Source organism: Coffea arabica, chromosome 7e (genome assembly GCF_036785885.1).
Source record: "Coffea arabica cultivar ET-39 chromosome 7e, Coffea Arabica ET-39 HiFi, whole genome shotgun sequence".
Lineage (NCBI taxonomy): Eukaryota > Viridiplantae > Streptophyta > Magnoliopsida > Gentianales > Rubiaceae > Coffea > Coffea arabica.
In genome coordinates, this window is record NC_092323.1 from 10367292 (window position 1) to 10392649 (window position 25358).

The 25358-nt window shown below is 38.0% G+C and overlaps 2 protein-coding genes across 2 annotated transcripts; one reads left to right on the forward strand and one right to left on the reverse strand.

The window, feature by feature from the left end:
* Positions 1-12238: 12238 nt before the first annotated feature.
* On the forward strand, positions 12239-17468 carry LOC113701964 (vacuolar protein-sorting-associated protein 11 homolog). The gene is made up of 4 exons (XM_027222887.2): positions 12239-12666; positions 12795-12980; positions 13306-15354; positions 16846-17468. The coding sequence occupies exons 1-4, from the start codon at positions 12445-12447 to the stop codon at positions 17197-17199; spliced, it is 2811 nt and encodes a 936-aa protein (XP_027078688.1). The 5' UTR covers positions 12239-12444; the 3' UTR covers positions 17200-17468.
* Positions 17469-18005: 537 nt separating this feature from the next.
* Positions 18006-22226, reverse strand: LOC113699206 (protein PIN-LIKES 7-like). The gene is made up of 11 exons (XM_027219400.2): positions 22087-22226; positions 20760-21064; positions 20570-20649; positions 20266-20390; positions 20049-20170; positions 19596-19817; positions 19363-19482; positions 19166-19266; positions 18946-18998; positions 18671-18856; positions 18006-18411 (listed from the first exon to the last, which is right to left on the reverse strand). The coding sequence occupies exons 2-11, from the start codon at positions 20892-20894 to the stop codon at positions 18287-18289; spliced, it is 1269 nt and encodes a 422-aa protein (XP_027075201.1). The 5' UTR covers positions 20895-21064; positions 22087-22226; the 3' UTR covers positions 18006-18286.
* Positions 22227-25358: the final 3132 nt, after the last annotated feature.

Here is a 25358-nt window from a genome sequence, read left to right on the forward strand (position 1 = left end):
TGGAAATCCTGCAAAAAATGATTTTTCGTTTTTATTCTAACATTTTTCTTTCTGGATAGATTGCTGTTGATAATAAAGCTTCGGGTTTGACTTGGGTTCATTGCTTCGTTTAAAAGAAACGAAATGAAGAAAAGAAAATTTTGGTTCGTTTCCTTGTTTCAGAATTAGAACTTGCTTTATTCCCACTGATGATGCTGGATTACGGAATCCTTGAAGATTGCCTTAAATTGAGCTGCAAAGCCAGGAGTATGACAGGGCTTTGTGCTTCTTTTTTAAAAAGAAAAAAAAGATTCAAGTATGGAATTTAAGAAACTGGAGCAGAGAGAGGAAAGGAAGATTTGAATTCAAAACAAAAAAATGTATTCTAAGGCTTCCAAAAAAAAAAAAAAAAAAGACTTCGCGCTTGTTGGCAAAGTACGTATGCCAGTCACTTCGTAAGAGAGGATTGGAATCAGGAATTGGAAAAAATCCAATATTTTGGGTCATAGGTCTTGGATTCAAAATTTTGGAATGAATCATTAAAATTTGGAGTTTTCAATTCCTAATAAATTGGGAGGTTTTGGTGAATTTTCAAATTTGACCCATGTGCATGATTTAAAAATTAATATTTTGCTCTTTCTACACGCTTTTCCTCGTGTCATTCTCTCTCCCTCCAAGAAACAAATGATAAAAACAAAATGCATTGGCTGTCTTGGAGGAAAATGTTAATAAAGAGAAATGAAGGAGGGTTGGGATTCAAGGATCTAGAAACTTTCAATAAAGCATTTTGGGTAAGCAGATTTGGAGGATACTTACCAAACCAAACCTCCTAATCAGCAAAGTGCTGAGAGCAAAATACTTCCCCAATGATTCTATCTTAAAATGCAAGCCTCACAAGAATGCATCCTAGATATGGCAAGGTCTACTAGGAGCCAAAAGCTTAATTGATAAAGGTTTGATCAGAAGAATTGGCAACGGGAGACGTACAAGCATCTGGGAATATAAATGGATCCCTGGATCAACTTCTGGTAAGCCTACTTCCCCTAGACCTCTAAACAGTGACTTAAAGATGGTGCATCAGTTAATCAGTCATAAAAGATGGAACAGGAACACCATTTTTAAATCCTTCAATCAAAGTGATGCAGAGAAGATCGTGAACATTCCCTTAAGTTTGACAGGGAGGAAAGACAGTTATTATTGGCAACACAATGCAGGAGGGACATACACAGTCAGCTCATGGAAGAGAGTACTAGTGCAGAGAAGGAAGAAATAGGTGCAGCTGGTCCAAGTCTCACAGAAGGAAGCCAACAAGGCAGACAGATGTGGAACACTCTATGGAAGCTTAACATCAAACATAAAATAAAGCTCTTCATTTGTGTCAACAGGTATCTTGGGAGGAAAACATCTAGTCACTGTATTATGAGTGACCAACTAGTATTTATAGGAGTACAAACCTAACCGACTATTTACAAGAATACCCTTACTAATATATTATCTACAAGAATACTAATATTCTCCTAACACTCCCCCTTAAGTTGGAGCATATATATCATAAGCACCCAACTTGTTACAAAGGTATTTCACCCTAGAGCCCCCTAAACTCTTGGTAAACAAATCAGCCAATTGATCTGCAGACGGTACATGAGATGTCTTGATGACTCCATCAAGTAATTTCTCTCGAATGAAATGACAATCAACTTCAATATGTTTTGTCCTTTCATGAAACACTGGATTAGACGCAATATGGACAGCCGCCTGATTATCACACACTAAATTCATAGGCTGTTTATACTCAAACCCAATTTCAAGTAACATGCTTTTCAACCAAACCAACTCACACACAGTGTGAGCCATAGCACGGTATTCAGATTCTGCACTTGATCTGGAGACAACTGTTTGCTCTTACTCTTCCACGACACTAAATTACCACCAACAAACACACAATATCCTGTGGTCGATCTTCGATCTGAGGTAGAACCGGCCCAATCTGCATCACTAAATCCTTCAATATCAGTGTGTCCATGATTTTGATACAACAACCCTTTTCCAGGATCACCCTTAAGATACCTGAGAATCCGTATAACAGCATCCCAATGACTAGTACGAGGGGTATCAAGAAATTGACTCACAACACTCACTGCAAACGAAATGTCAGGTCTCGTTACAGTGAGATAATTTAACTTACCCACAAGTCTTCGATATTGCTTAGGATCATCAAGTAATGTTCCTTGATCTCTTGCTAATTTCACATTGGGATCCATAGGAGTATCCACAGGTCGGCAACCTAACATCCCAACTTCACTCAACATATCAAGTACAAATTTCCTTTAACATAAATCAATCCCATATTTAGACCGAACTACCTCAATACCCAGAAAATACTGTAAATGACCTAAATCCTTTGTCTGAAAGTTTGCCTGCAGATTGGATTTAAGTTTCTGGATCCCCACAACATCATCACCTGTAATCACAATATCATCCACATAAACAACTAATAAAATTTTACCAGCATTAGAATGCCCATAAAATACAGAGTGATCTACTCCACATCTCGTCAGATCGAACTCCATGACCACACTACTAAACTGGCCAAACCAAGCCCTTGGAGACTGTTTCAATCCATATAAGGATTTTTTCAAACGACAAACCAACTGCGAATTCTCCCCCTAAACAACAAATCCAGGAGGTTGTTCCATATATACCTCTTCTTCCAAATCTCCATGCAGAAATGCATTTTTCACATCCAACTGATGTAATGGCCAATTGTAAGTTGCTGCCAAAGAGATAAGAAGGCGAACTGAGGTAATCTTTGCAACAGGAGAAAATGTTTCTAAGTAGTCTACTCCATACACTTGAGTAAATCCTTGAGCTACCAGACGAGCTTTCAATCTATCAATAGACCCATTAGGCTGCACCTTTATAGTGTACACCCATTTACAACCAACAACAGGCTTACCTGAAGGACGAGGGACAAGATCCCAAGTACTATTTTGTTCCAAAGCAGACATCTCTTCTTGCATAGCTAATCTCCAACCAGGATGATTAAGAGCATAGGTAATAGACTTAGGAATGGAGATAGAATCAAGGGAAACAACAAAAGAAGAATATGACATAGAGAGACGAGAATAAGACACAAAATTAGAAATAAGATGGGAAGTACAATGTCTCTTACCTTTGCGTAAAGCAATAGGAAGATCTAACTCAGAAGAGAGCGTCATACCTGAATTTGAAGATTGAGAATTAATTGGTGAAGTGCGTGTCATATCAGGAACTTTCTCAACCATGGAACGACGAGAGTAAACTTGAAAATGAGGACGAGATAATCGAGCTATGGAATCTGGTGGACTAGATAACTCAGGTAATAAAGGGGAAGGGACTGGTAAAACAGGAGAAGAAAAAGAGGGACACTGGTCTAACTCACAAGGCATACTGTGTTTGATAAAATATGGAGTAGATTCAAAGAAAGTAATATCAGCACAAGTAAAAAATCGATTTAAAACTGGACTGTAATATCTATACCCTTTTTTGCGCTCGTGCGTATCCTAAGAAAATACACTTAATAGCACGAGAATCTAATTTATCCACCCCGGGAGTAAGCTGATAAACAAAGCACACACATCCAAAAATACGAGGAGGTAATTTAAACACAGGTTCATGAGAAAAAAGAATGGAGTGAGGTAATTGACCTCCAAGAATATTAGATGGCATGCGATTAATTAAATAACATGCAGTTAGAACTGCATCACTCCAAAATTGTTTGGGCACATTCATGTGCAACAACAGTGTTCGAGCAATTTCGATTAAATGTCCAATTTTTCTTTCAGCAACTCCATTCTGTTGTGGAGTGTGAGGACAAGAGGACTGATGAATAATACCAGACTTACTCATAAAGGTATTAAAATGAGTGGAAAAATATTCTTTCGCATTATCACTGCGAAGTATACGTACCGGCACACCAAATTGATTCTTTATTTCTGCAACAAATGCAAAAAAAATGGAATATAGTTCTGAACGATCTTTCATTAAATAAAGCCAGGTAACTCTTGAAAAATCATCAACAAAGATGACAAAATATTTAAAACCTAACTTTGAAGTGACTCGACTAGGACCCCAAACATCAGAATGAACTAACAAAAACGGTTCAGAAACCCGTTTATTGACTCTAGGAGCAAAAGAAACACGATGATGCTTTCCTAACTGACAAGACTCACATTCTAACGAAGATAATTGACTCAAAATAGGAACCAACTTTTTCAAATTTTGTAAAGATGTATGACCTAAACGACAGTGAATTTCAAGAGGAGAAACAGTAGCAGGACATGCTATCGGACCATTGAAGTTGAGAAAGTAAAGACCATTATGCTCATGCCCTCCACCAATCGTCCTCTTTGTCTTCAAATCCTGAATGACAACAGAATCAGGAGAGAAAGTAACTGTACACTGTAGAAATTTAGTGATCTTACTAACAGACATTAGATTAAAGGGCAAATTGGGTACGTAAAGAACAGAAGACAGCGGAAGTGATTGATTAATTTCTACAGTGCCTAGTCCTTTAACTTTAGTGGTAGATCCATCAGCTAAAGTAACATGAGGAAAGGGAGTAGATTCTTGAAAATTAGAAAAAATTTTAGAGGTACCTGACATATGATCAGTAGCCCCGGAGTCAATAATCCATGAGTCATTACCTTTTTGTGCTAAAGAAGCAGAGGGAAGAGATGCGTGATTTGTAGCTTGGTACTGTAGGAATTTAACATAATCTTTCTCAGATATAGTAACAGTCTTCTGGGACCCATGTGCTGAAAAACTCGATTCAATGTGGTCATTGGTAACCGCATTGACAAACCTTTCAACCATGGCGAATGGCACGTCAAACCAAAGAAAAGGTCAAAACTCGAGATGAACAGCGCGTGAACAGTGAATAGCGCCGCGTGAACTGTGCCGCGAACAGTGAACAGTGTCGCATGAACAGTATGCGATGAACAGTGAATAGTCGCGATGAACAGTATCGCGTGAACAGTCGCGATGACCAAAACTTTTGCTAGATGTTTAACCCTAACCCTAGGACTTTTGCTCTGATACCATGTCAACAAGTATCTTGGGAGGAAAACATCTAGTCACTGTATTATGAGTGACCAACTAGTATTTATAGGAGTACAAACCTAACCGACTATTTACAAGAATACCCTTACTAATATATTATCTACAAGTGTAGACACCAAAATTTGATTGTAATTGCTTTTACTATTTATTTTTCTACTTTTTATTGTTTTTGTCGTGTCAGTTTTATTGACTTTTTAGTTTTTAGTTTTTATCTTTGCGTTATTATTTTTATTTTTGAGTTTAGCATGGAATTTCTCGAAAAAAAATGAAAAAAAAGAAGAAAAAAAAAACATTCAAAATATGTTTTAGTTGTTGTTATTCAAATTCAATGTTTTTGTGAAAAAAAGAAAAAAAGAGACAGAAAATTAGCATTTCGTTTTATCTTAATTAGCATTTCTGCATTTATTTGATTTTTAGGTAATTGGTTATCTATATTAATTAGTTTTTTTAAAAAAAAAAAGAGTTTTTGTCGCAGCATGCACGCTGCAATTTTTTGCAGCGTGCAAAGGACGGCCAGGCTTGCCCTTTGGATGGCTGGATGTGAGGGACAAGGACAGGCCCTCATCCTCACCTTTCAGGTGAGGGTTTAGGGGATTGGGAGGTTGGTATAAAAAGAAAAAGGGCTACAGCCGCAAGGGGGGAGTGGGAAAGAGTTAGCGGCTGAGAAGAAAACAAAAAAAGAGAGGAAGCTTTTCTGGGGTTAAGGAAAAAATCGAGAGCAAAGGGGAGAAATCTGGGCTGAGGTCTAGAGACCGAAAGGAGAAAAGGCAAGGAAGCTACGGAGAGGGTCATCGAGTGATGGCTGGAGGAACCTGAAAAAAGAGAGAGAAGGTTGACGGCTAAGGAGGGAGAAAAGGAGAGAAACCAAAAGAACGAGAGGGAGAGGAGAAAGTTTCGATCTTTTCTCAACTATAACTGAAAGGGGGAGAGAGGTTTTTGGAACAGCAAGAAAGAAAAACAGCGGCTAAGAAAGTGAAGAAAAAGGGAGCTGCGGCTGAAAGGAAAAACAGAGGAAGGGCGGCTGCTAGAAAGGAAAACAAAACAACGACAGGGAAGCTTTTTGGGGAGGGCTGGACAGAAATAGAAAGGGCAGTGGTGGCTGAGTTCTAAGATCTGAAACTAAAAAGGAAAAGGGAGAGATTAGAGAGTTGGGGATGGCTGTTCGAGTAAGGAGACAGAGAGAGAAAAAAGATTGAGGGTGACGGCAAGAAGTGAACCGAGAGCTTTGTGAAGTAAGAGTGAAAAACAAGCAAAGGGAGGACTGAGTAGAGTTGGCGTTTAGAAACGAAAATCAAAGAGAGACGGAAAGAGGAAAAAGAAGAAGCCACGGCTAGGAAGGAAATCGAAAGGAACCCACGAAGCTATTGCATCAGAATCTGCCGTTGCAAGTTCAAAGCTGTTAACAGGTAGCCTGCGATCCTTTCTCTGTTCTATTTTTCATTTCCTTATGAAATCTGATTGCTAGACATATGATGTTTCATGCGTTCCTTGTCATTATACGTCCCAAAGCTGACTCTTTTGCTCACTTGGATGTTGTGGGAGTCGATTTAGCAGTCCAGATTTTTCTGTCATAACAGTTTTTCTTTTTCTTGGCTGTCGAATGAGAATCTAGTTCAAGGTCCTGTTTTTGATTGTTGAGTAAAATACCATGAAGTGCTGTACTTTTGGTTACCGAAGTTTCCCTTGGATGAGGCAAGGAAAGTTTCCAGTCTTTTGGTATTGCTAAGTTGGTTTTTTCGTGGACATGAAGCCTGGATATTTTGTTATGTTTCTTCAGCCAAATTCTGGACAAAACTTGCGTCTTCCTGTAGCTTATTTTGGTTTGGATTTCATTTGAAACATTGGGTTCGATTGTGCTTTGAGAGTCATGACATGTAGGCACTCATTCCAATCTGTTTTCACGTTGTCCAGCTTGGTATGACTGAACTTGTTGGGTTTAGATCATTACATTTGAAGGAGCTTTAAATTGTTTTTGTTGGCTTTGATACTGCCCGTACCATGCTTTATCATTTAACATTGTCCTGAGGAAAATCTGGAACTCTTGTTTGACATGAGGAAAGTGGCCTTTCATACTCCTGTTTGCTGTCTTCTTCCCCGTGGCAGCCCCAAGTGTTAAATCATCTCTTCATATGAACATTCTGCCCAGAATTTTGCATCAGTGTGCCTTTTGCTGTTTGAATTTCCTTCCCATATCTTGTTTGTAAGGATGTCAAACTCATGTCTTGTTGGTTTGGTTCAAAGTTTGGATGTTAGATCAAAGGAACTTTGGTTATGATACATGCTTGAATCTGAAATTTGGTCTTGGAAGTAGGAGCTAGGAAAGTTATGGCAGTTTCATTCTTCAAATGTTTTGCCCATTTTTTTTCTTTTTTGAACTTCGCATGGGATTTTTTCTAAGTTTTCTCTTTGTTTGGATGGAGGTTATGGTGTAGTTTGCTGATTAGTTTAAGGTTGTGAATTTGGAGTTGAAATCTGTTCTTGAAAAACAAGCTGTGTGTTTGAGTGTGGTTTTGGTTGATGAAGCATGACAGAAATTTTTGCAGAAAAATGTTTCCTACGTGGGTTGCATGCTCTTGCATGAAAAATGTCCAAGCAAATTGCCTTCTAACCCCCCAAGTCTCCCCTTGTTCCATTATGACCCAACCAATTGAATGTTTTCTCAATTTGGTCCTTGGTAGTTTTTAATTTTACAACTTCATTGCTTGTTTGCTTCAATTAACTACTATGCTTTGTTTAAATTGCACCTCATGCATGAATTTAAGAGCTTTATGACCATGTGAGCCCGTGTTTGCATGTTTTCTTTAATTTTTCCAAATAAATTGGTGCCTTGACCATTTCTTTTATGTTGGAGGATAAATAAGTGACTTTACCCCACTAGAGCTCCATTTCAAGGAAGGTATAACTTCTTTTATCTTTTTTGTCTCTCCTATGTGAACCAACGTGCTACGTGAGAAATACATGTCTACTTTGCTTTCCTAGTCTTTTCTTTAATTTCTTTTAGTTATGTCATTTACTTTTGCCTTTTATTTACGTTATTCATTATGGGGTATGTGTACACCTCTTGGCTTGTGATAGTTAGGGATTTAATTATTTTATTCCTTTTCCCCCTTTTAGATTGTAGTAGGGTCTCCCTAATGTAATAGATAGGGCTTGGAGGAGCATTCAATGAAGACCTATCGAAGTCATGTGCCTAGCTAGCAAATGTAATAGTTAGGGCTTTAATCGTCTTATGTGTCTTGCATGCTTAGTTGCTACGTGTTAATTTGCTTTGTTAGGGCCTTGCATCTAGTCGAGCATGCTAAATGTTATGTGCTATGTGTTTATAAGTGTTTGGCATGTCTACTCGCTTTCCATAGCCTGAATGAATGTGATGGATGAATGTACGTTTTCACTAGTCCAACGCTAGTCGGAATTCATAGAATGAGCTAGTCCAACGCTAGACCCTTAGGGATTTCTCCTCGTTAGTACATGTTTGCATGTTCATTACATATCATGCATTTTTTTTAGTTTTATCATTTTGCATGCCCCTCGAACCCTTTTCCCTTCATTTTAGGATTTTTGCATTTCATGCTAGTTATAGGGTTTATTTGCTTGAGAGTCCCCTTAAATATGGGATATAGACGAGTGTGGCTTTTTTCAAGCCTTAGCACGCTTGTATTCCCTCTATCAAAGGGAAAATTAAGTCACAAAGTTAGGACTCCCCGTTCCCATCTTGATGCATTCCTATAGGATTCATGCATTTTTCATTCACGATCACATTTACTTTATATTCTCTCTCTTTTTCTACATTCTCACTTCACACTACTTTTACACGTTTTCATTCAACTACTTACACTTTATATAATATCACTCGCACACATGCACTTTATGTTATTTTCACATTATCATTCTTTACTCACCTTACCTTGTAAATACATTTGCACACCTCCACTTACATCCTATTATTTTTATCACTTTTCTCACTTCACACAAACTCACATTTTCACATGACATGCACTCCATTCATTTTTACGTCATTTAGGATTACGTGTGACCTCTCCAAAGGCTCATTAGTGGGCTTCGCAATTAATGTGATTGGCACCACTCAACCTTTGAAGAGAAATTTCCCCCGTGTCCCCCTAGGTTTGGGTTTTTGCATTCATATAGTCATATCCAACATGCGATACATACCTTGGGTAGAAAAATTAGGAAATGTAGGGCTAAATCACGCAACTAGCCTTGGCTAGGTCGAAGGGGTGCCTTGGATTTTTATCCTTGCCTTCCCCTTCGTCAAGTGTGACCCCCGAACCTTTTTCTTTGATTTGCGTAGACTAGGAGTCGTTTAAAAAAGGGTTTTCTACATTTTCCTTTGAAAAAATCATTTTTTTGGGTGACTTGGTACACCCTAACTCTATACCAAGTGGCGACTCCATTTTTGATACAAAAAACCCTTTTTGAACTTTATATGGCCAAACCGTCGCATTATTAAGTCCCATGGCCTTTATTTTCATTTTGCACACGTTCACACATACTCACACACCACACCATCAAAAAGTGGGGCGCGACAACAAGAATACTAATATTCTCCTAACATTGGAAATGCATAAAAGGTGCACTGCCAGTAAGAGCAGCAATCTACAGCAAGACAAGACTGGGAGACCTAGTGTACAGAACCTGTGGGGAGGGTCAGGAAATAGTGGAACATTTACTGTTAAGCTGCTCATACACGCTGGAGATATGGAAGGATGCCCAATACAATGGGATGGTGCTAAAGACCAACAAGGAGATTTCAAACGATGGTGGATCAGAATCTCAGAGGCAAGGAAAAGACCAGGGGAGATGGAACATATTGGACTAACTGCGAACATTTTGTGGCAAGTGTGGAAAGAAAGAAATAAGAAGGAATTTGAAAACAAAAACAACTGCTTACCAGCAAGGACAATTGACAAGGCTCACAAAGAATGGCTAGAGCAAGAGGAAATTGAGAATGCTAAAGCCAGATTGAGCACAAGAGAAACAACTTCCAATCATGAAGAACAACATCAGGGTCAGGAAGAGGAGGGTACCATAATACTGGACGTGGCTACAAAGCACAAACAAGCCTCACTTGGGATTGGAGTCACAACTAGGATGCATCCAAACACTAGGATTGCGGAATGGGCGCTCAAAGAGAGAAGCATGAGAAATAAAGTCTTAAATGAAGCGGTGGCCATCAAGTTCGTTTTGTGTAAAGCTCTAGAACAACAGTGGAGTAGGATTAAGATCCACTCCTAGAACAAGGAACTCTTGAGACAGTTAAAGTACCAGAGTCCCTCAGATAGTAGCATAACTACTTTGATTGATGACATTTCTAACATGCAGAAGTTGTTTCGCATGTGCTTTTTTTGCTTGGTTAGTGAAGGAACTATAGAAAGTAGTAAAAGATTAAGCTCCTATGCCTTAGGCATTCTTTTGGATGAGGAATGGAATTTTCCTCAATGCTATTGAGCACTCGATATACAGCTCTTCGAGCCTTTGCTCGCACATGTAAATTCCCGTTATAATAAATGAAATTATCCTAACGTTTCGACCAAAAAAAAAATCTCTCTCCCTCCATCTTTTCTTCCTTTGGTTCCTAATAGATTTCTCCCATGTCCATGACTCCATTTCTCTTCTGCTCTTTCCTCTCTTTCTTTTCCCCTATACTTCGATGGTGACCCCTTCATTTTCTCCTCTCTTTCTCATTGGTAATCCCTCTCTCTCCCATCCCGCCTCTCTCCCCCTTTATTTCATTTTTTTCTTTCCACAACAGGCTGCCGGCACTCGGGCTCCTCTTTCTTTAACTGACCCAACTTGGATTTTTTTATGGGTTGAGTGTATTATTTCGATGAATTAATCTCAAATCTGTATATTTCTAATTCCATTGAGTTTGGGAGAAAAAATTTTTCGTTCCATCACATTCTTTGCATTCTAATAAGAGATTTGGTGACAAAGGGTTGCTGGATAGTGTTTTAGTAAGAGATATGGTGGTGGGATGAGCACAAAGGAGTTAGACATAGAAGAAAAAGAGGATGAATCGATTGAAAAGGGAAAAAAGAACAAAATATAGGTAAAAAATGATATTAAATTATAATACTTATTCCTTACAAATATTTGCCAGACACTAGTTATTTGAATAAAACCCTCATGAAAAACCCATACTAATTTTTTAGAAATGATTCCACTTAGAATTCTGATTCCTTAGGTTGCACCAAACGCCTCTTTGTGTTGTTTGCTTCATTTTGTTGTTTTACTTGTTATCTTTAACAATGTGAAAATAATTTGCCTAGCAGTGCAAGGGTAATCTTGTTAAATCGGATCGACTAGATCCAAGGACGGACATGATTGGAAGTGAAACAAGATTAATCGACATCTTTAGACAATACACCGGATTTTCCCAGCTCTGACATTTTCCGTGAGGGGATATTTGGAATTGATGGTCCTCCAGGGATGCAAAATCTTAATCGGACACTCTTGCATAATACAAGTGAATGTCTGGTAAACGGATATGGGGATCAAGAATTAATGATACCTATCTCTATTGCTTGGTAGACTATATTAGGAATCATTTAATTTGGAAAGAAAGTGTTACAGTGTATCATTCCTCATTTATATCTTGGCTTCTAAAATGATTATAATAATAAATGCTCGTATTTGTTGTAGAGTTTATGATCTCATCTCCAGATGTGGAATAGAACTAAACATATATTGGGGGTTTACGGGTTTTGCGTTTTATCTACATAATTAATATTTTCAAGTATCAGTCCCTTATTATTCAGAATATTTCATTCAAAAGTGTATGTTTATAAATAAATATAATAAATAATATATTTCTACTTGTTATTTGATTAATTACAATCAAATTTTTAGAACCATTTTTAGGAATAAGAGTGGTAAAAGTTGACGTATCATTATTCTCCATCTATTCGCTTAGATTTCAAAAATTGGCACAGTGAAGTTTATTTCAGAATTAAAAAGTCATCTAATGGAACATATATGTAGAGATGACACCTGTTCCACTAGTGACTTTCCTGATTCCCGTCTCGATTCCAAAACCCAAACCAAACGGCAGAATTATTGGAAAATCAATTCCAAGTAAATACTACACCCTTTTTTTTTTTGTTATTTCCTTTTTCTATGTCAACTGTAGTAATGAAGATGTGAAAAGGCCAAAAGTGGAAGGAACAGACACCTAATACACTGTCGTTTTGGTCGGCCTCAACCTGAAAGGCTGAAACCGATAATAATTCAGAAACTCTCTCTCTCTGATTGTCTCCTCAATCTTTTCCGCATGCATAAATCCAGAACCGAGTAATCATATAAGAAGAAACTGAGGGTTCAATACGTCGTCGTTGTGAGTTGCAAAAAATGTATCAGTGGAGGAAATTCGAGTTCTTCGAGGGAAAATATGGGGAAAGAATCACAATCCCGGAGGAGATCAGTGGCAAAATTGAATGTTGTTCCAGCGGCCGAGGAAAAGTTGTACTGGGATGCGACGACGGCACCGTTTCGTTGCTGGATAGAGGGCTCAAGTTCAATTCTCAATTCCGAGCTCATTCTTCTTCGGTCCTCTTCCTTCAACAACTCAAGGTAGTGTGGCTTCACATTTGATCAATTTTCTGTCAGATTTCGGAGCATTAGTATACTAGCAGTAAGTCTTAGCTTAATTATCATTTCGTTGGCAAACTGATTGTTCCGTTTGCTGGCTGCATGATCAGCAAAGGAATTATTTGGTGACTGTTGGAGAAGATGAGCAATTGTCCCCGCAATTTTCAGCAGTGTGTATGAAGATTTTTGATCTGGATAAGGTTCAACAGCAGCATGAGGAGGAGGGTCCCAGCACCTTCAGTCCCGATTGTGTTCAGATTTTGCGAATTTTTACTAACCAGTTTCCTGAATCTAAGGTATACTAGGATCGTGAATGTTGCTTTTTAGCAATTTATTGCATCCATTTTTAATAGGTTAATTTGGTTAAGAGACCCTGCTTAGATAGTCCTAATTAACGAATGAAAGGACAAATTTTTGGCCTATATACTTAACGGGTACAGAATTTACCGCTAAATGTAGTAGAAAAATGTAGATACTGATGTCCTGTAAAGCTGTGCTCTCTTTATAGATTGAGTATTCGAGCTTGCCCCTTTTGACAACTTTTGTGTTTTAATGTATATGATGTTGGTTTTGGTTTGTCAAAAGGAGTATAATTAGAAGAACTATTATTGATGTGTGCAGATTACGTCCTTCTTAGTATTGGAGGAAGCTCCACCTATATTGCTTGTTGCTATTGGGTTGGATAATGGTTGTATCTATTGCATTCAAGGGGACATTGCTCGTGAGCGTATCAAACGCTTCAAACTTCAAGCAGATGCTTCCATTACGGGCCTAGGGTTCCGAGTGGATGGTCAGGTTCTTCAGCTATTTGCAGTTACTCCAAGTTCAGTACATTTGTTTAACTTGCATACTCAACCTCCTACTGGTCAAATGCTCGATAATATTGGATCCGATGTCCCTAGTGTTGCTATGAGTGATCGCTCGGAGCTGATCATTGGACGACCAGAGGCAGTGTATTTTTATGAAGTTGATGGTCGGGGACCTTGTTGGGCTTTTGAGGGAGAGAAAAAATTTCTTGGATGGTTTCGTGGATATCTTTTGTGTGTTATTGCTGACCAAAGTACTGGAAAGTATTCTTTCAATGTTTATGATCTGAAAAATAAGTTGGTTGCACACAGTGTTGTAGTCAAAGAAGTTTCTCACATGCTTTGTGAATGGGGTAATATAATACTCATTATGGCTGACAAATCAGCCCTATGTATTGGTGAGAAGGACATGGAAAGTAAACTAGATATGCTTTTTAAGAAGAGTCTTTATACAGTAGCCATCAATATTGTACAGACCCAACAAGCTGATGTTGCTGCAACTGCTGAGGTGCTGAGGAAATATGGGGATCATTTATACTGTAAACAAGAATATGATCAGGCTATGCATCAGTACATAGACACAATTGGTTATCTCGAACCCTCGTATGTTATACAGAAGTTTTTAGATGCACAAAGAATTCACAACCTTACCAATTACTTGGAGAAATTACATGAGAAAGGACTTGCATCAAAAGATCACACCACTCTGCTCTTAAACTGTTACACCAAACTGAAAGATGTCGAGAAGTTGAATCTGTTCATCAAAAGTGATGATGGTGGTGGGGAAACTAAATTTGATGTAGAGACTGCTATAAAAGTGTGCCGAGCTGCAGGTTATCATGAGCATGCGATGTATGTTGCGAAAAGGGCTGGGAAGCATGAATTGTACTTGAAGATTCTGCTTGAAGACTTGGGGAGGTATAGTGAAGCATTGCAATACGTCAATAGTCTTGAACCAAGTCAAGCTGGTGTAACAGTTAAAGAATATGGTAAAATTCTGATTGAGCACAAGCCTGCTGAGACAATTGATATACTTATGAGGCTATGTACAGAAGAAGAACCAGCCAAAAGGGGCACCTCAAGTAGCACATATGTGTCGATGTTGCCATCTCCTGTTGATTTTATTAATATCTTTGTTCATCATCCCCAGTCACTTATGGAGTTTCTTGAAAGATATACTAGTAAAATGAAGGACTCACCTGCTCAAGGAGAAATTCATAACACGCTCTTGGAATTGTATTTATCCCATGACCTGGACTTCCCATTCATCTCGCTGACAAATACTGGTGAAAATGGTGCTGTGATTTCTAAAGGACATTCCAATGGGAGAACATTTATTAATCGACCAGATGTAAGTGAGGGAAAAGATCGTCGGGAAAGATTTCAAAAGGGTCTAAACTTGCTTAAGGGTGCATGGCCACCAGAACAAGATCAACCATTGTATGATGTTGGTCTGGCCATAATTTTGTGTGAAATGAATGCTTTTAAGAATGGGCTTTTGTTTCTTTACGAGAAGATGAAACTGTATAAAGAGGTGATTGCCTGTTACATGCAAGCACAAGACCATGAGGGTTTAATAGCATGCTGCAAAAGACTTGGGGATTTGGGGAAAGGTGGTGATCCTTCTCTTTGGGCAGATGTACTGAAATATTTTGGTGAACTTGGGGAAGACTGCTCCAAAGAAGTAAAAGAAGTGTTGACTTACATTGAGAGGGATGACATTCTGCCACCTATTGTTGTTCTTCAGACCCTTTCTAGGAATCCATGCCTCACTCTCTCTGTCATCAAGGATTATATAGCTCGCAAGCTGGACCATGAGTCAAAGCTCATTGAAGAAGATCGAAGAGCCATTGAGAAGTACCAGGTCTGTGTTCTTTATAAAGTATATACATTAGACAGCTTCTTTTTGTCACCAAAATCCTTTTGAGTGTGTGCCAATGGTTCTGAATCACCTTTGAGTAGGATAGATCGCTTTATGACTTCTAAGGGCTTGGACATGCAGCAAATTTGGTCTCTCTCTCTCTCTGAATTTGCAGATGGGTTAATGTTTTTAGATATCTAAACCAAACGTTAAGTTGTAGCATTCTGTAAGTTCTGGAAAGACTCATTTGTTGGATTGTGAGAACACGCTTTTGTGCAAACGTTTGAACTTTTACTTATGTAGTGTGTTTTATTTGATTTTAGATAAGGTAAATGAGTTGAGGTCATAAATATAACAATCATTTACTGCTTTTATAAAAATCTTAGTCTTAGTAAAGTGTGTGGCCTTGGGAATACGAGCAGGAGGGTGCTGGGACAAGGGAGGGGAAACATGGGAAATGTGGTGCCAATTTTGTTGAGGTTTGCAGTTGGGGATTGTGGGGTTCAGCAAAGCAGATCCAAAGATGAAAAGAAACTGAAAGGAAAAAGGCCCAAGGCTCTGGTTCTGTTTGGGTAACACAGGGTTTGGTGCTTATGCTCAAGCATTATAGTGTGCACTGACTCTAGAATGGAGAATTTGCTGAGGTTAAAGTGGATACCAGAAGAGTTGTCTATGCCAAACATTTAAATTATCTTCTAAACGCTTCTTGGTGATTATGTGACATAATCTTGGGCTGCCCATGTCAACCAATTTCAGTTTGTTAGCCTTGACGTTTTGCAGTTAGTTAACTTGGGGTCTTTTCATTTTTTTGTTTTGTTTTTTTGGAAAAAAAAGGGGGTGGGGGGGGGGTTGGTGTTCATATACAAGGTTTTCTTTTTGGAAGTACTAGGTTTTGCATTTTATGGACTCCTTTTGTAGTCTAGAAAAACAGTGCACAATTGTGTACCTCTCTTGCCACTTTTCCAATTTTTGGTCATGCATTAAATTTTGTTAATCACCCAAGTCCCAACCTATGATGGAAGAGGAAGAAAGGAGGTTCATGGGTAGGTGTTTTTGTGCTAAAATATATACACACAAGGAAGTCAGATATTACTTTCCTGACATTCAGTTTGCCTGTGTATGCCTTACAAGCAGAGAAAGTAATTAGTATGCCGCATGTGCAGTCTGCTTCATTGTTACTGTTCATGGAAATAGTTTTCTTGTTTATGCAAGTCTAATTGTTTTCTTTTGAGCTGGAAATAGTTTCTTCATTCCTTAGGATGGGTTGCAAGCATATCCAGTCTGCTCCATCATTACTATTTACAGAAGTAGCTTTCTTTTTATGTAATTCTAACCGTTCTCTTTTAAGCTAAAATAGTGTTCTTCATTCCTTAGGGTGGGTTGCAAGCACCATGTGCCTTGTACCTTATTACGACATGCTCTTGCACCATAAAATTCTTTTCTGCTGGGTTATTAATGCAATTGAAATTTTATGACATCTCTCTTATTCTGCAGGAAGAAACATCAGCAATGAGAAGAGAAATTCAGGATCTCAGGACAAATGCAAGAATATTTCAGCTTAGCAAGTGTACTGCATGCACTTTTACACTTGATCTTCCTGCTGTGCATTTCATGTGTATGCATTCATTTCACCAGCGCTGCCTTGGTGACAATGAGAGAGAATGCCCTGAGTGTGCTCCAGAGTACAGATCTGTCTTGGAAACCAAGAGAAGCCTTGAGCAAAATTCCAATAACCAAGATCAGTTCTTCCAGCATGTTAGAAATTCGAAAGATGGGTTCTCTGTGATTGCTGAATACTTTGGGAAGGGGATTATTAGCAAAACTAGTACCAGACAGGCCGGTGCTTAGATGAAATGCGTTACTTTCAACCCAACTTCCATCTTATGTGTGCAAATCTTTGTTTCTCTTTATGGAAGTTCAACAGGAGAATGTAGCAATTAATAATGAGTATAGCCAAGTCTTGATTCATTGCTATAGTCATCAACAAAAGTATATGTCGCGAGAATGTGCGTCTAGAAGAACATCAAAACATATGCGGTCTTGCTGAATTTTGCCGTCTCTATCGAACTTCAAACCAAGTTTGCGAGTGTGTTATGTATGTTTCAAGTTCCACGTAATCCCCAAATCTCTTCATTTCAATTTGAATTTAAGCTACATGGTGTATTGTGCCTTTCTCCAACTTTGGGTTGTTCTAATGGCAGGTTTTTGTCTCTGACTTTTGGGTTGTTCAAACGGCAGGTTTTTGTGATACTTCATGTAATCATGGTTTATATTGAAATTCTTGATGGTTCAACGATTTTGTAAAAGATTCACAAAATATTGACTGAGAAGTATTTCTAACTGGGGCTCCATGCCCAGATGAGCTATTATTATAAGCTGTGCAGATGTTTTTTAATCTTGGACCAAATCTTTACTTCTGGAGAATTGGTGAGCAAGAAGGCTTCAAGTCGACCTTTTCGTAGGCTATTGGAACGCAGATTCAGATCCCATCAATTTGGGGTTCAACGGTGGAGTCTTAAAATCTTCCAACATTGAACATTCTTTTCTTTTTTCTTTTTTCGTTCCTTTTTAAACATCTGGAGAAGGGAGCTAGACAAGAAGCAAGTGTAAATTTCAATGCATGAAATTGAAAACCAAATACAAATGCTTGTCCGTTGCTAAAAGAGCATGGCGACTCTCATGATGAACTTAATGGACCATTATTTACATTGAAAAAAAATCGAAACAAAAAATCCAATAATCAGAATTGTAATACAGAAATCCATATTATGAAAAAAAAAATCCATATTGTAATCCAACCAATCTCGTATGCTTCGTTTAGACTGCTACGGATTCCATATTGCCTTTTCATCATCATCTTTTGGGCATCCCCCTTCACCCCATACTTGCAAAGGGCAATATCACAACAACATTGCCATGAGCAGCAGCAACATTTTTATGCCAAGATCCACATGAAGATTGTCGACCATACTGTCAGAGACAACACTGCAAACAGGTAAGTCCATAGGAGGAGGACAGAACATTCCTCTTGTGCCACATCAACGAGCTGTGTCATGGTGCCTGCATCAATATCACAACTTTCATCAATTTTGATTCTTGATTTGATTAGAGTCCAAGTAGCATAGTATCAAATGAACCAATGCATGGTAAAGAAAATTTCATTTTTGAATTTTTTGTTGAATGCTTAAAATCATCGTTTTAGGGATATTGTTGAGCAGGTCATGAAAGTTTTTGCATGCTCTGAAGACATGACCAAGTAGTTTAAAAGTCAAATAGGGAACATCCTGGAGAATATTGCAAATGTGATTGAGTTCCATACCAATATTCATGGCAGGCGGCAGAGTATATTGAATCAGCAGCACAAAATGGTAGAGAGGATCTGGTGGAAGGAAGCCGAAATGAGTGGCTGCTTTAACTACACCAATTCCAATACCAGGAAGCAGTATGTATCGCACGCAGATGACTGCAACGATGATCGGTGGCTTCAATCTTGCCTTGCGTAAGCCTATTCAATTAATAAAAATTGTTAGAAGAGTTTTGAATACGCCCACAAAATTGCTTATTGTATTAGAACCGGGGTTAAGATCTTCTCACCCTGTATCAAGTTCCCTCCGAGGATAAGAATAATGCAAGGTATGGTTCCATCGCTACAAAGTCAGCCAATTTAAAGTGAGTTTTGTGGAAAACCAAAACAAACAAAAAAAAAAAACACGCGAATCAATAACAGAAGCAGTGTTCAGGGTCAATGTTATTAACATCTAATATCATAGTGAAACTGTGGAATTACTGAGCAGCATTCAGTTCGATTACATACCCAAGTAATGCGATAGAGTCTTGAATGACATGGAGTGGGGCATTGTCACCAATTATGAGATTTCTCAGCCATGTAATTGCACCAAAGATTAAGCCTATTATCTGGAATACAATGGAACAGTTATTAAGCAATATAGCCTCAGAATGACAGAACTAAAATTGAGAACGATGCTAATACAAAAGGGTTGTGAGTTCTACCGCTGCAAGTGTTGCAGGTGTCATTAACTCCTCTAGTATCTGGTATACGATTCCAAATAATTTGGTCCAGAACGATGCATTTTGCTGTTTTGACTTGAAAGATGATCCTTGAGAAACAACCTACAGGAAACATGTAAACTTTGGGTAACTATAACGAGAGTAGTCAGAGAACCAAAGCTCATGGAGCAGGGGTCTCACATCTATTAATTTGCATCTCTTCTACATGAACTCACATTTTGGTTTTTCACATCGTCTTCGGTAGGTTCTGTTGAATCTACAGATACAGAGACATGCTCTTGAGCATTGGCCTCAAGAAGTTGAGACTTCTCATCTGCATCCAAATCTTTGTTGGGTTCTGCTAAGGTCTCCACCCAAGCAGCCTTTTCAGCTTCGTATTTGCGTGCGGAGTTTTTTATTAAATGGTAAGTGTAGGTCCATATGTAAATACCACCAAGCTACAAAAATCAGTAATAAACAAGGACTCAGACGAAGAGCATTCATAATTTTTTATTCAATGCCACCAATAATGTGAATCGAAAATATGACTATTTCCTAATTTCCTGTGAAATGAAGTCTTGGTGGAAATTCAGGCCCAGAGACATTATTCTTTCCGGTTAATACTTTGCGTCTGAGAATCTGTGATACATGATTTATCACATAGTTCAGTGCCCAAGAGATGATCTTACCGCCATAGAGAAGGAGGCGTATGAGAGTCCAATAGTAGAGCAAGTCTTATGATCGCCAAATGGGCTGCCATCCTCTTTACAGATTGCTGGAACAATTATCAGCAGAAGGTTTCCCAAGTTTCCTGTATATTATTTTACTGTCATATTCTAGAAGCTGGAGACATTGAGAAGCCTAACACAAGAAATTATAAGGCTGACAAATTGGAAATACAGTTACCTGATGAACATGTAGCAATGACAAGACCCTCTAAATGGGGCCTTGGTTTCACTAGTTTGACAGCAATCCACCCAAGTATTCCTCCAAAGAGAAAGGTCAAGCCAATATTGACAGGCATAAACCACCTGTACAAACATAATTATGAAATTTTATGGTAAAATGGATCTTAGAAAGGTCAGCATTTATTGACCACATGTAAGTCATTCCCCTTTTTATCCTAGGAGCTTTCTTCAAGTTTATTTACACCACGTAAATTGATTGATAAGTGAATGCATAATGATGTACAGTAAAGAATGAATCATACCATGAGATAATGTCATCAAGGGTGACAGTCTTGGCCAAACTTGCAAACATCAGTGAGGGAGTAAACACCATAAACACAATCTGCAATGGTCCATTATAAAACTTTACCACCAAATCTCATTTTTTGTGAATGACCGTAACAAAAGAAAATGAACCCGTAAAGGAACACAAACAATGTAAGTCAGCATTACCTTGTTTAATGATTTTCGAGCATCAGCAGGCAGAAGATTTAGATGTTCAGTTGCCATGACAGCTCCCAATACACTTATGAGGAGCACCTGGATGATTGGCATGGAAGCCACCTCAAGCAAAGTCCAGAAGCCCATCTCTTTGTTTATTTTACTTGACAAAAGTCTCCGAAATCAAAGAATGTACAACAACTGAGATGGGTTCTGGCTCTTTTCTTGGCTGGCCTTTCAGTCAGCTGCTAAATATACGGCTGACTGATAAAGGCGGTACACCTCTAGTAGAAAAGAAGGAAGATCCTGTAAGCCACCTGCAAAATTAGTAAAGAAAAATGCCAATTTGATACATCAACCCCAAGAAACAAAAACAAAATATATATAAAGGATTCTACGACTTCATAACATTTCTCAAAGGGTGCATATGTATATGCAGCCATCATCTTGCTGGTTCATTTTGTATTTTTCTTATTCTCTTTCCTGCTGATTGAGAATGTGCTCAGTTAAGGAAACAGCCATGAAATTTACCAGTCCTGTCTGCACCTGGGTTTAGTGTTTGTAACTTTCTACTGTTTTCTTTTGCACTTATTGGCAAAAACCTGGTGAAATCTGTGTTCTGGAGGGCTGCATATATAGCCTTTTACAACCTTAATTTGTTTATTCAAACATCAATTTTTCAATTTCAATTTCTCTTTCATTCTCCAGCAAGGATGACACAACATAATGAATTGGGTGAAATTGAAATCGAAATTAATAAATCGAGTGAGAGATGCAGTAGGGCCTAACAGACATAGCCGACGTCATTTAATATTTGTCCACTCATAATTTGCGTCCAAACAAAATTCTTCAATATTTAACTAACAACCTAATCTGCAAAATGCCAATCCAATAGATTTATGTGGCCACAATTAGGAAGGCAGGGATGATTATAATCCAAAAGAACTTATAATAAACCAAATTAAAATATTGAACAACAGTGAATAAGAACAAAAGAGTTAACATTCCAGCCGCAATTCTACTTTCATGCAAATCCAATCAACACGTATCCTACATGGAACCAACCAGAAACAACCCCAAAAAAACCCAGAAAAATCAATGATCTTTAAACCAAATAAAACAAGAAAAAAAATTACTTCAAATGATGATGATAAGCATATGAGCTTCATGCTTCTTATGATTAGTGAGAGCTCAGATGCTTCAAAAAAAAAGGTGACAGAAACGAAGTTAAAAAAGAATGATTTGGACGTTGAAGTACCAAAATCTACGTGGGGTTTTAGCAAAGTTCAAGGTTATAAAGACAAGAAGAAATGCAAAACATCAAGACAAAGAAACGAACCTGGAATCAAATATGGGTTGAGAAAAATGACATGAAATGATATTACAGCCTAAGATAGAAGAAAGGTTGGAGGAGAAATGCAGAGGAGGATTTAAGGATGCACGCTCCTTCGCCATTGATCACCTAGGATTACGCTCAATATGCTTATATATACATGGCTGCACAATAATACGTCGACACCTACTGTTGGTTGTTTTGTCATTGTACAGGCATATCTGGTGCTGTAAGCACATACCTAAATATGTTGTCGTCCACTCCCCAATTATATGGAGGACTCTAGAGGATTTTCTTTTCTTTTCTTTTTTTTTTTTTGGGTGGGAGGGAAAAATATAGGGAAGGAAAAAGCATGATTGGTTCGTGCTAAGATGAATGATTGGATAGGACCCGTTTACCATGTATTTGTGTGAGTGTGTATATACGTGGTTTTTTCATCATCAACTTTTGTTGTACAAAAGTAGAAATGGAAAGTATGAGCACAGCGGCCATGTTGTACAAATAGGAAGGTTCTCACCTTCCTGGCAAGAAGACAATTTGTTAGGGGACCATTCTTGAAAATTCTATCAAAATTGATGTTGTGCTGAAAAGGCAAATTAGATTGATAAACAACAAACTTTGACTCAATTTTGTCGGATTAAGGGAATTGTACCTGGATTTGAAGGAATAGTTGGACAATTTGTTATGAGAAGGAACCGACGAGTGAAGATTTATTTGATCATATGAGTTGCCTTTTATCAACTTCCACGTTTCCATATAGATAGGTGGAGCTGGGAAACTTATTTGGAGGAGAAAACTTTACAATCACAAAGTGCTCGTACTATAATGTTCCAAGAATTTTGCGGGGACAAAATACGAATATTTTTCAAATGTTTAAGGGGTCAAAATAAAATTTCTTGTCTTATCAGGGTGGATTGGCATGTTCTTCAAGTACGGCTCCATAGCACGACTTTGAGCAGTTCTTCTCGAACACCTCTAGTTGGATTAGCGGAAAACTTTCCAATGGCATGCATCACAATTTTTATTTTTATTTTTATTTTTGGAGTATACGGCAAATTGATTACTAAGGTAGGATTTGGAAATAAAAAAAAATGCTTGAGGAAGGTGATTGTTTATAATTCTTGTCTGTTGATAAGGGATTGGCACATGTTTTCTCTACAATTATTGTTGAAGGCTGGCAAGAATAGCAGAACAGTTTGCCTTTTAATTTCAGAACGTGTTTTTGATAGTAATATTTATGGACCAGCCGGGTCTTATGTGGGGGCGTGGGATACATCCCACATATGTTCAATTTGGAATTGTTAGAATATGATAATTACGTCTTTGATTGCCAACTCGTCATCTACTAAGCTTTAACTGTCCAATAAAAAGAACCCAGTCAGCAATTTCTGCAGTATGTGAATAGGAAGAAGAAGTATCCCAAATTGCATCTTACGCCAGCCACTTGTCATTTTCTATCCCACTTTAGTCTCAAGCCAAGCCAACCAGCTGTGCCTATTTGGTTCTTGCTCTCGTTATGATTTAGACTCATCTCAATTGGTATTACACTAAATCAACTCGTCTTGCAGAATTTGGCCACCAGATAAAATCATATGTTGCTTTTTTTTTTTTTCCCTGGTCTGGTGGAGGAGTATTCTGGAATCACCCAAACTAATCCCGCAAACTGCCCCAAAGATAAAATCATATGTTACTTACGGTTATAATAATATGCCGCTTGCTCTAAGATCTAGAGGGTGTCTATAATTTTTTTACCACTCTGATCTAAAAGTGGGTTTTAGAAGGAAAAGTGCAAATATTGCCGTGAAAGATTTTGAAGCCTCCGAAAACCTTCATCATGCTATGAAAAGTGACAGAATCAACAATTGCATACCATTCGGAATTATTGAGGCTTTTAAGTTGCTGGAAAGGGGTTTTGTGTGATTTTGTGACGAATGATTTTGAAGACACAGAAGATCTTAATCATGAAAGTCAAAGAAATACTAAGGTGGCGTTTGGTTCGCATGTTGGAATCAGATTCGGATTCGGAATCATTCATCCTGGATTTGGAATCAACTCGTCTTGCAGAATTTGGTCACCAGATAAAATCATATGTTGCTTTTTTTTTTTTCCCTTGGTGGAGGAGTATTCTGGAATCACCCAAATTAATCCCGCAAACTGCCCCAAAGATAAAATCATATGTTACTTACGGTTATAATAATATGCCGCTTGCCCTAAGATCCAGAGGGTGTCTATAATTTTTTTACCACTCTGATCTAAAAGTGGGTTTTAGAAGGAAAAGTGCAAATATTGCCGTGAAAGATTTTGAAGTCTCCGAAAACCTTCATCATGCCATGAAAAGACAGAGAGTCAACAATTGCATACCATTCGGAATTATTGAGGGCTGGAAAGGGATTTTGTGTGACGAATGATTTTGAAGACACAGAAGATCTTAATCATCATGAAAGTCAAAGAAATACACTACTAATCTGTTATAATGATGGTTCACGTTGATTGATCATGGAATTCCTGCTACTGCCAAGTGCCAATACCGGATTTTCCGAAACATATAGAGAATATCTCCAAGAAACTTGGAAAATGATTCTTGGGGTAGCCACCGAATTTCGAGTGAAAGAATCAGCCAAATTAGCTAGGCACGTTCAAAGGCAGATTTCATGACAATTCCGGGTAAGGAAGCATGGTAAAAAAAATCAACCTGTCTTTTCTGGGATAAATTAAATTCGCAATAGGACGGTGCATCGTATATAGAGTATATATATATATATATATATATATATATATATATATTTTTTCATTTTTCAAAACACAAGCAAGCCAGGGCATGAAAATACATTCCTGTCTTTTCAGGGATAAATTAAATTCGCAATAGGACGGATGTGATCCTTAGTTGTCATGTCGGAGTTCGATTACGTCCTTTCATCAACTACAAGGAGGAGCCGCTGGCGCTTGAAGTTCCTATTGGTGATGAAATGGAATCCCCGTTCTGAATGATTATTCTTTTGACTATGATGTCGCTTCCACCTCTCTCTTTTTTTTTCCACAATTCAAACTTCTCAGCTTTGGAGAAAATGTGGAGAGCAAAGACGAGTGGCCCAATAGATTCTACAAAAAAGAGAAAATGTATGAACCACAGAAAAAGGTGGCAAAAAGAAAAGGTCTGCACTCTCAAGCATGATAAAAGAATTTAGGGCTTTTGGCAAAAAAGTATTTTTGAGATATTTGATGAACATCATTTCATAAAATTAAAAGTGGAGTTTTTGATGTTAAAAGTATTTTTAACA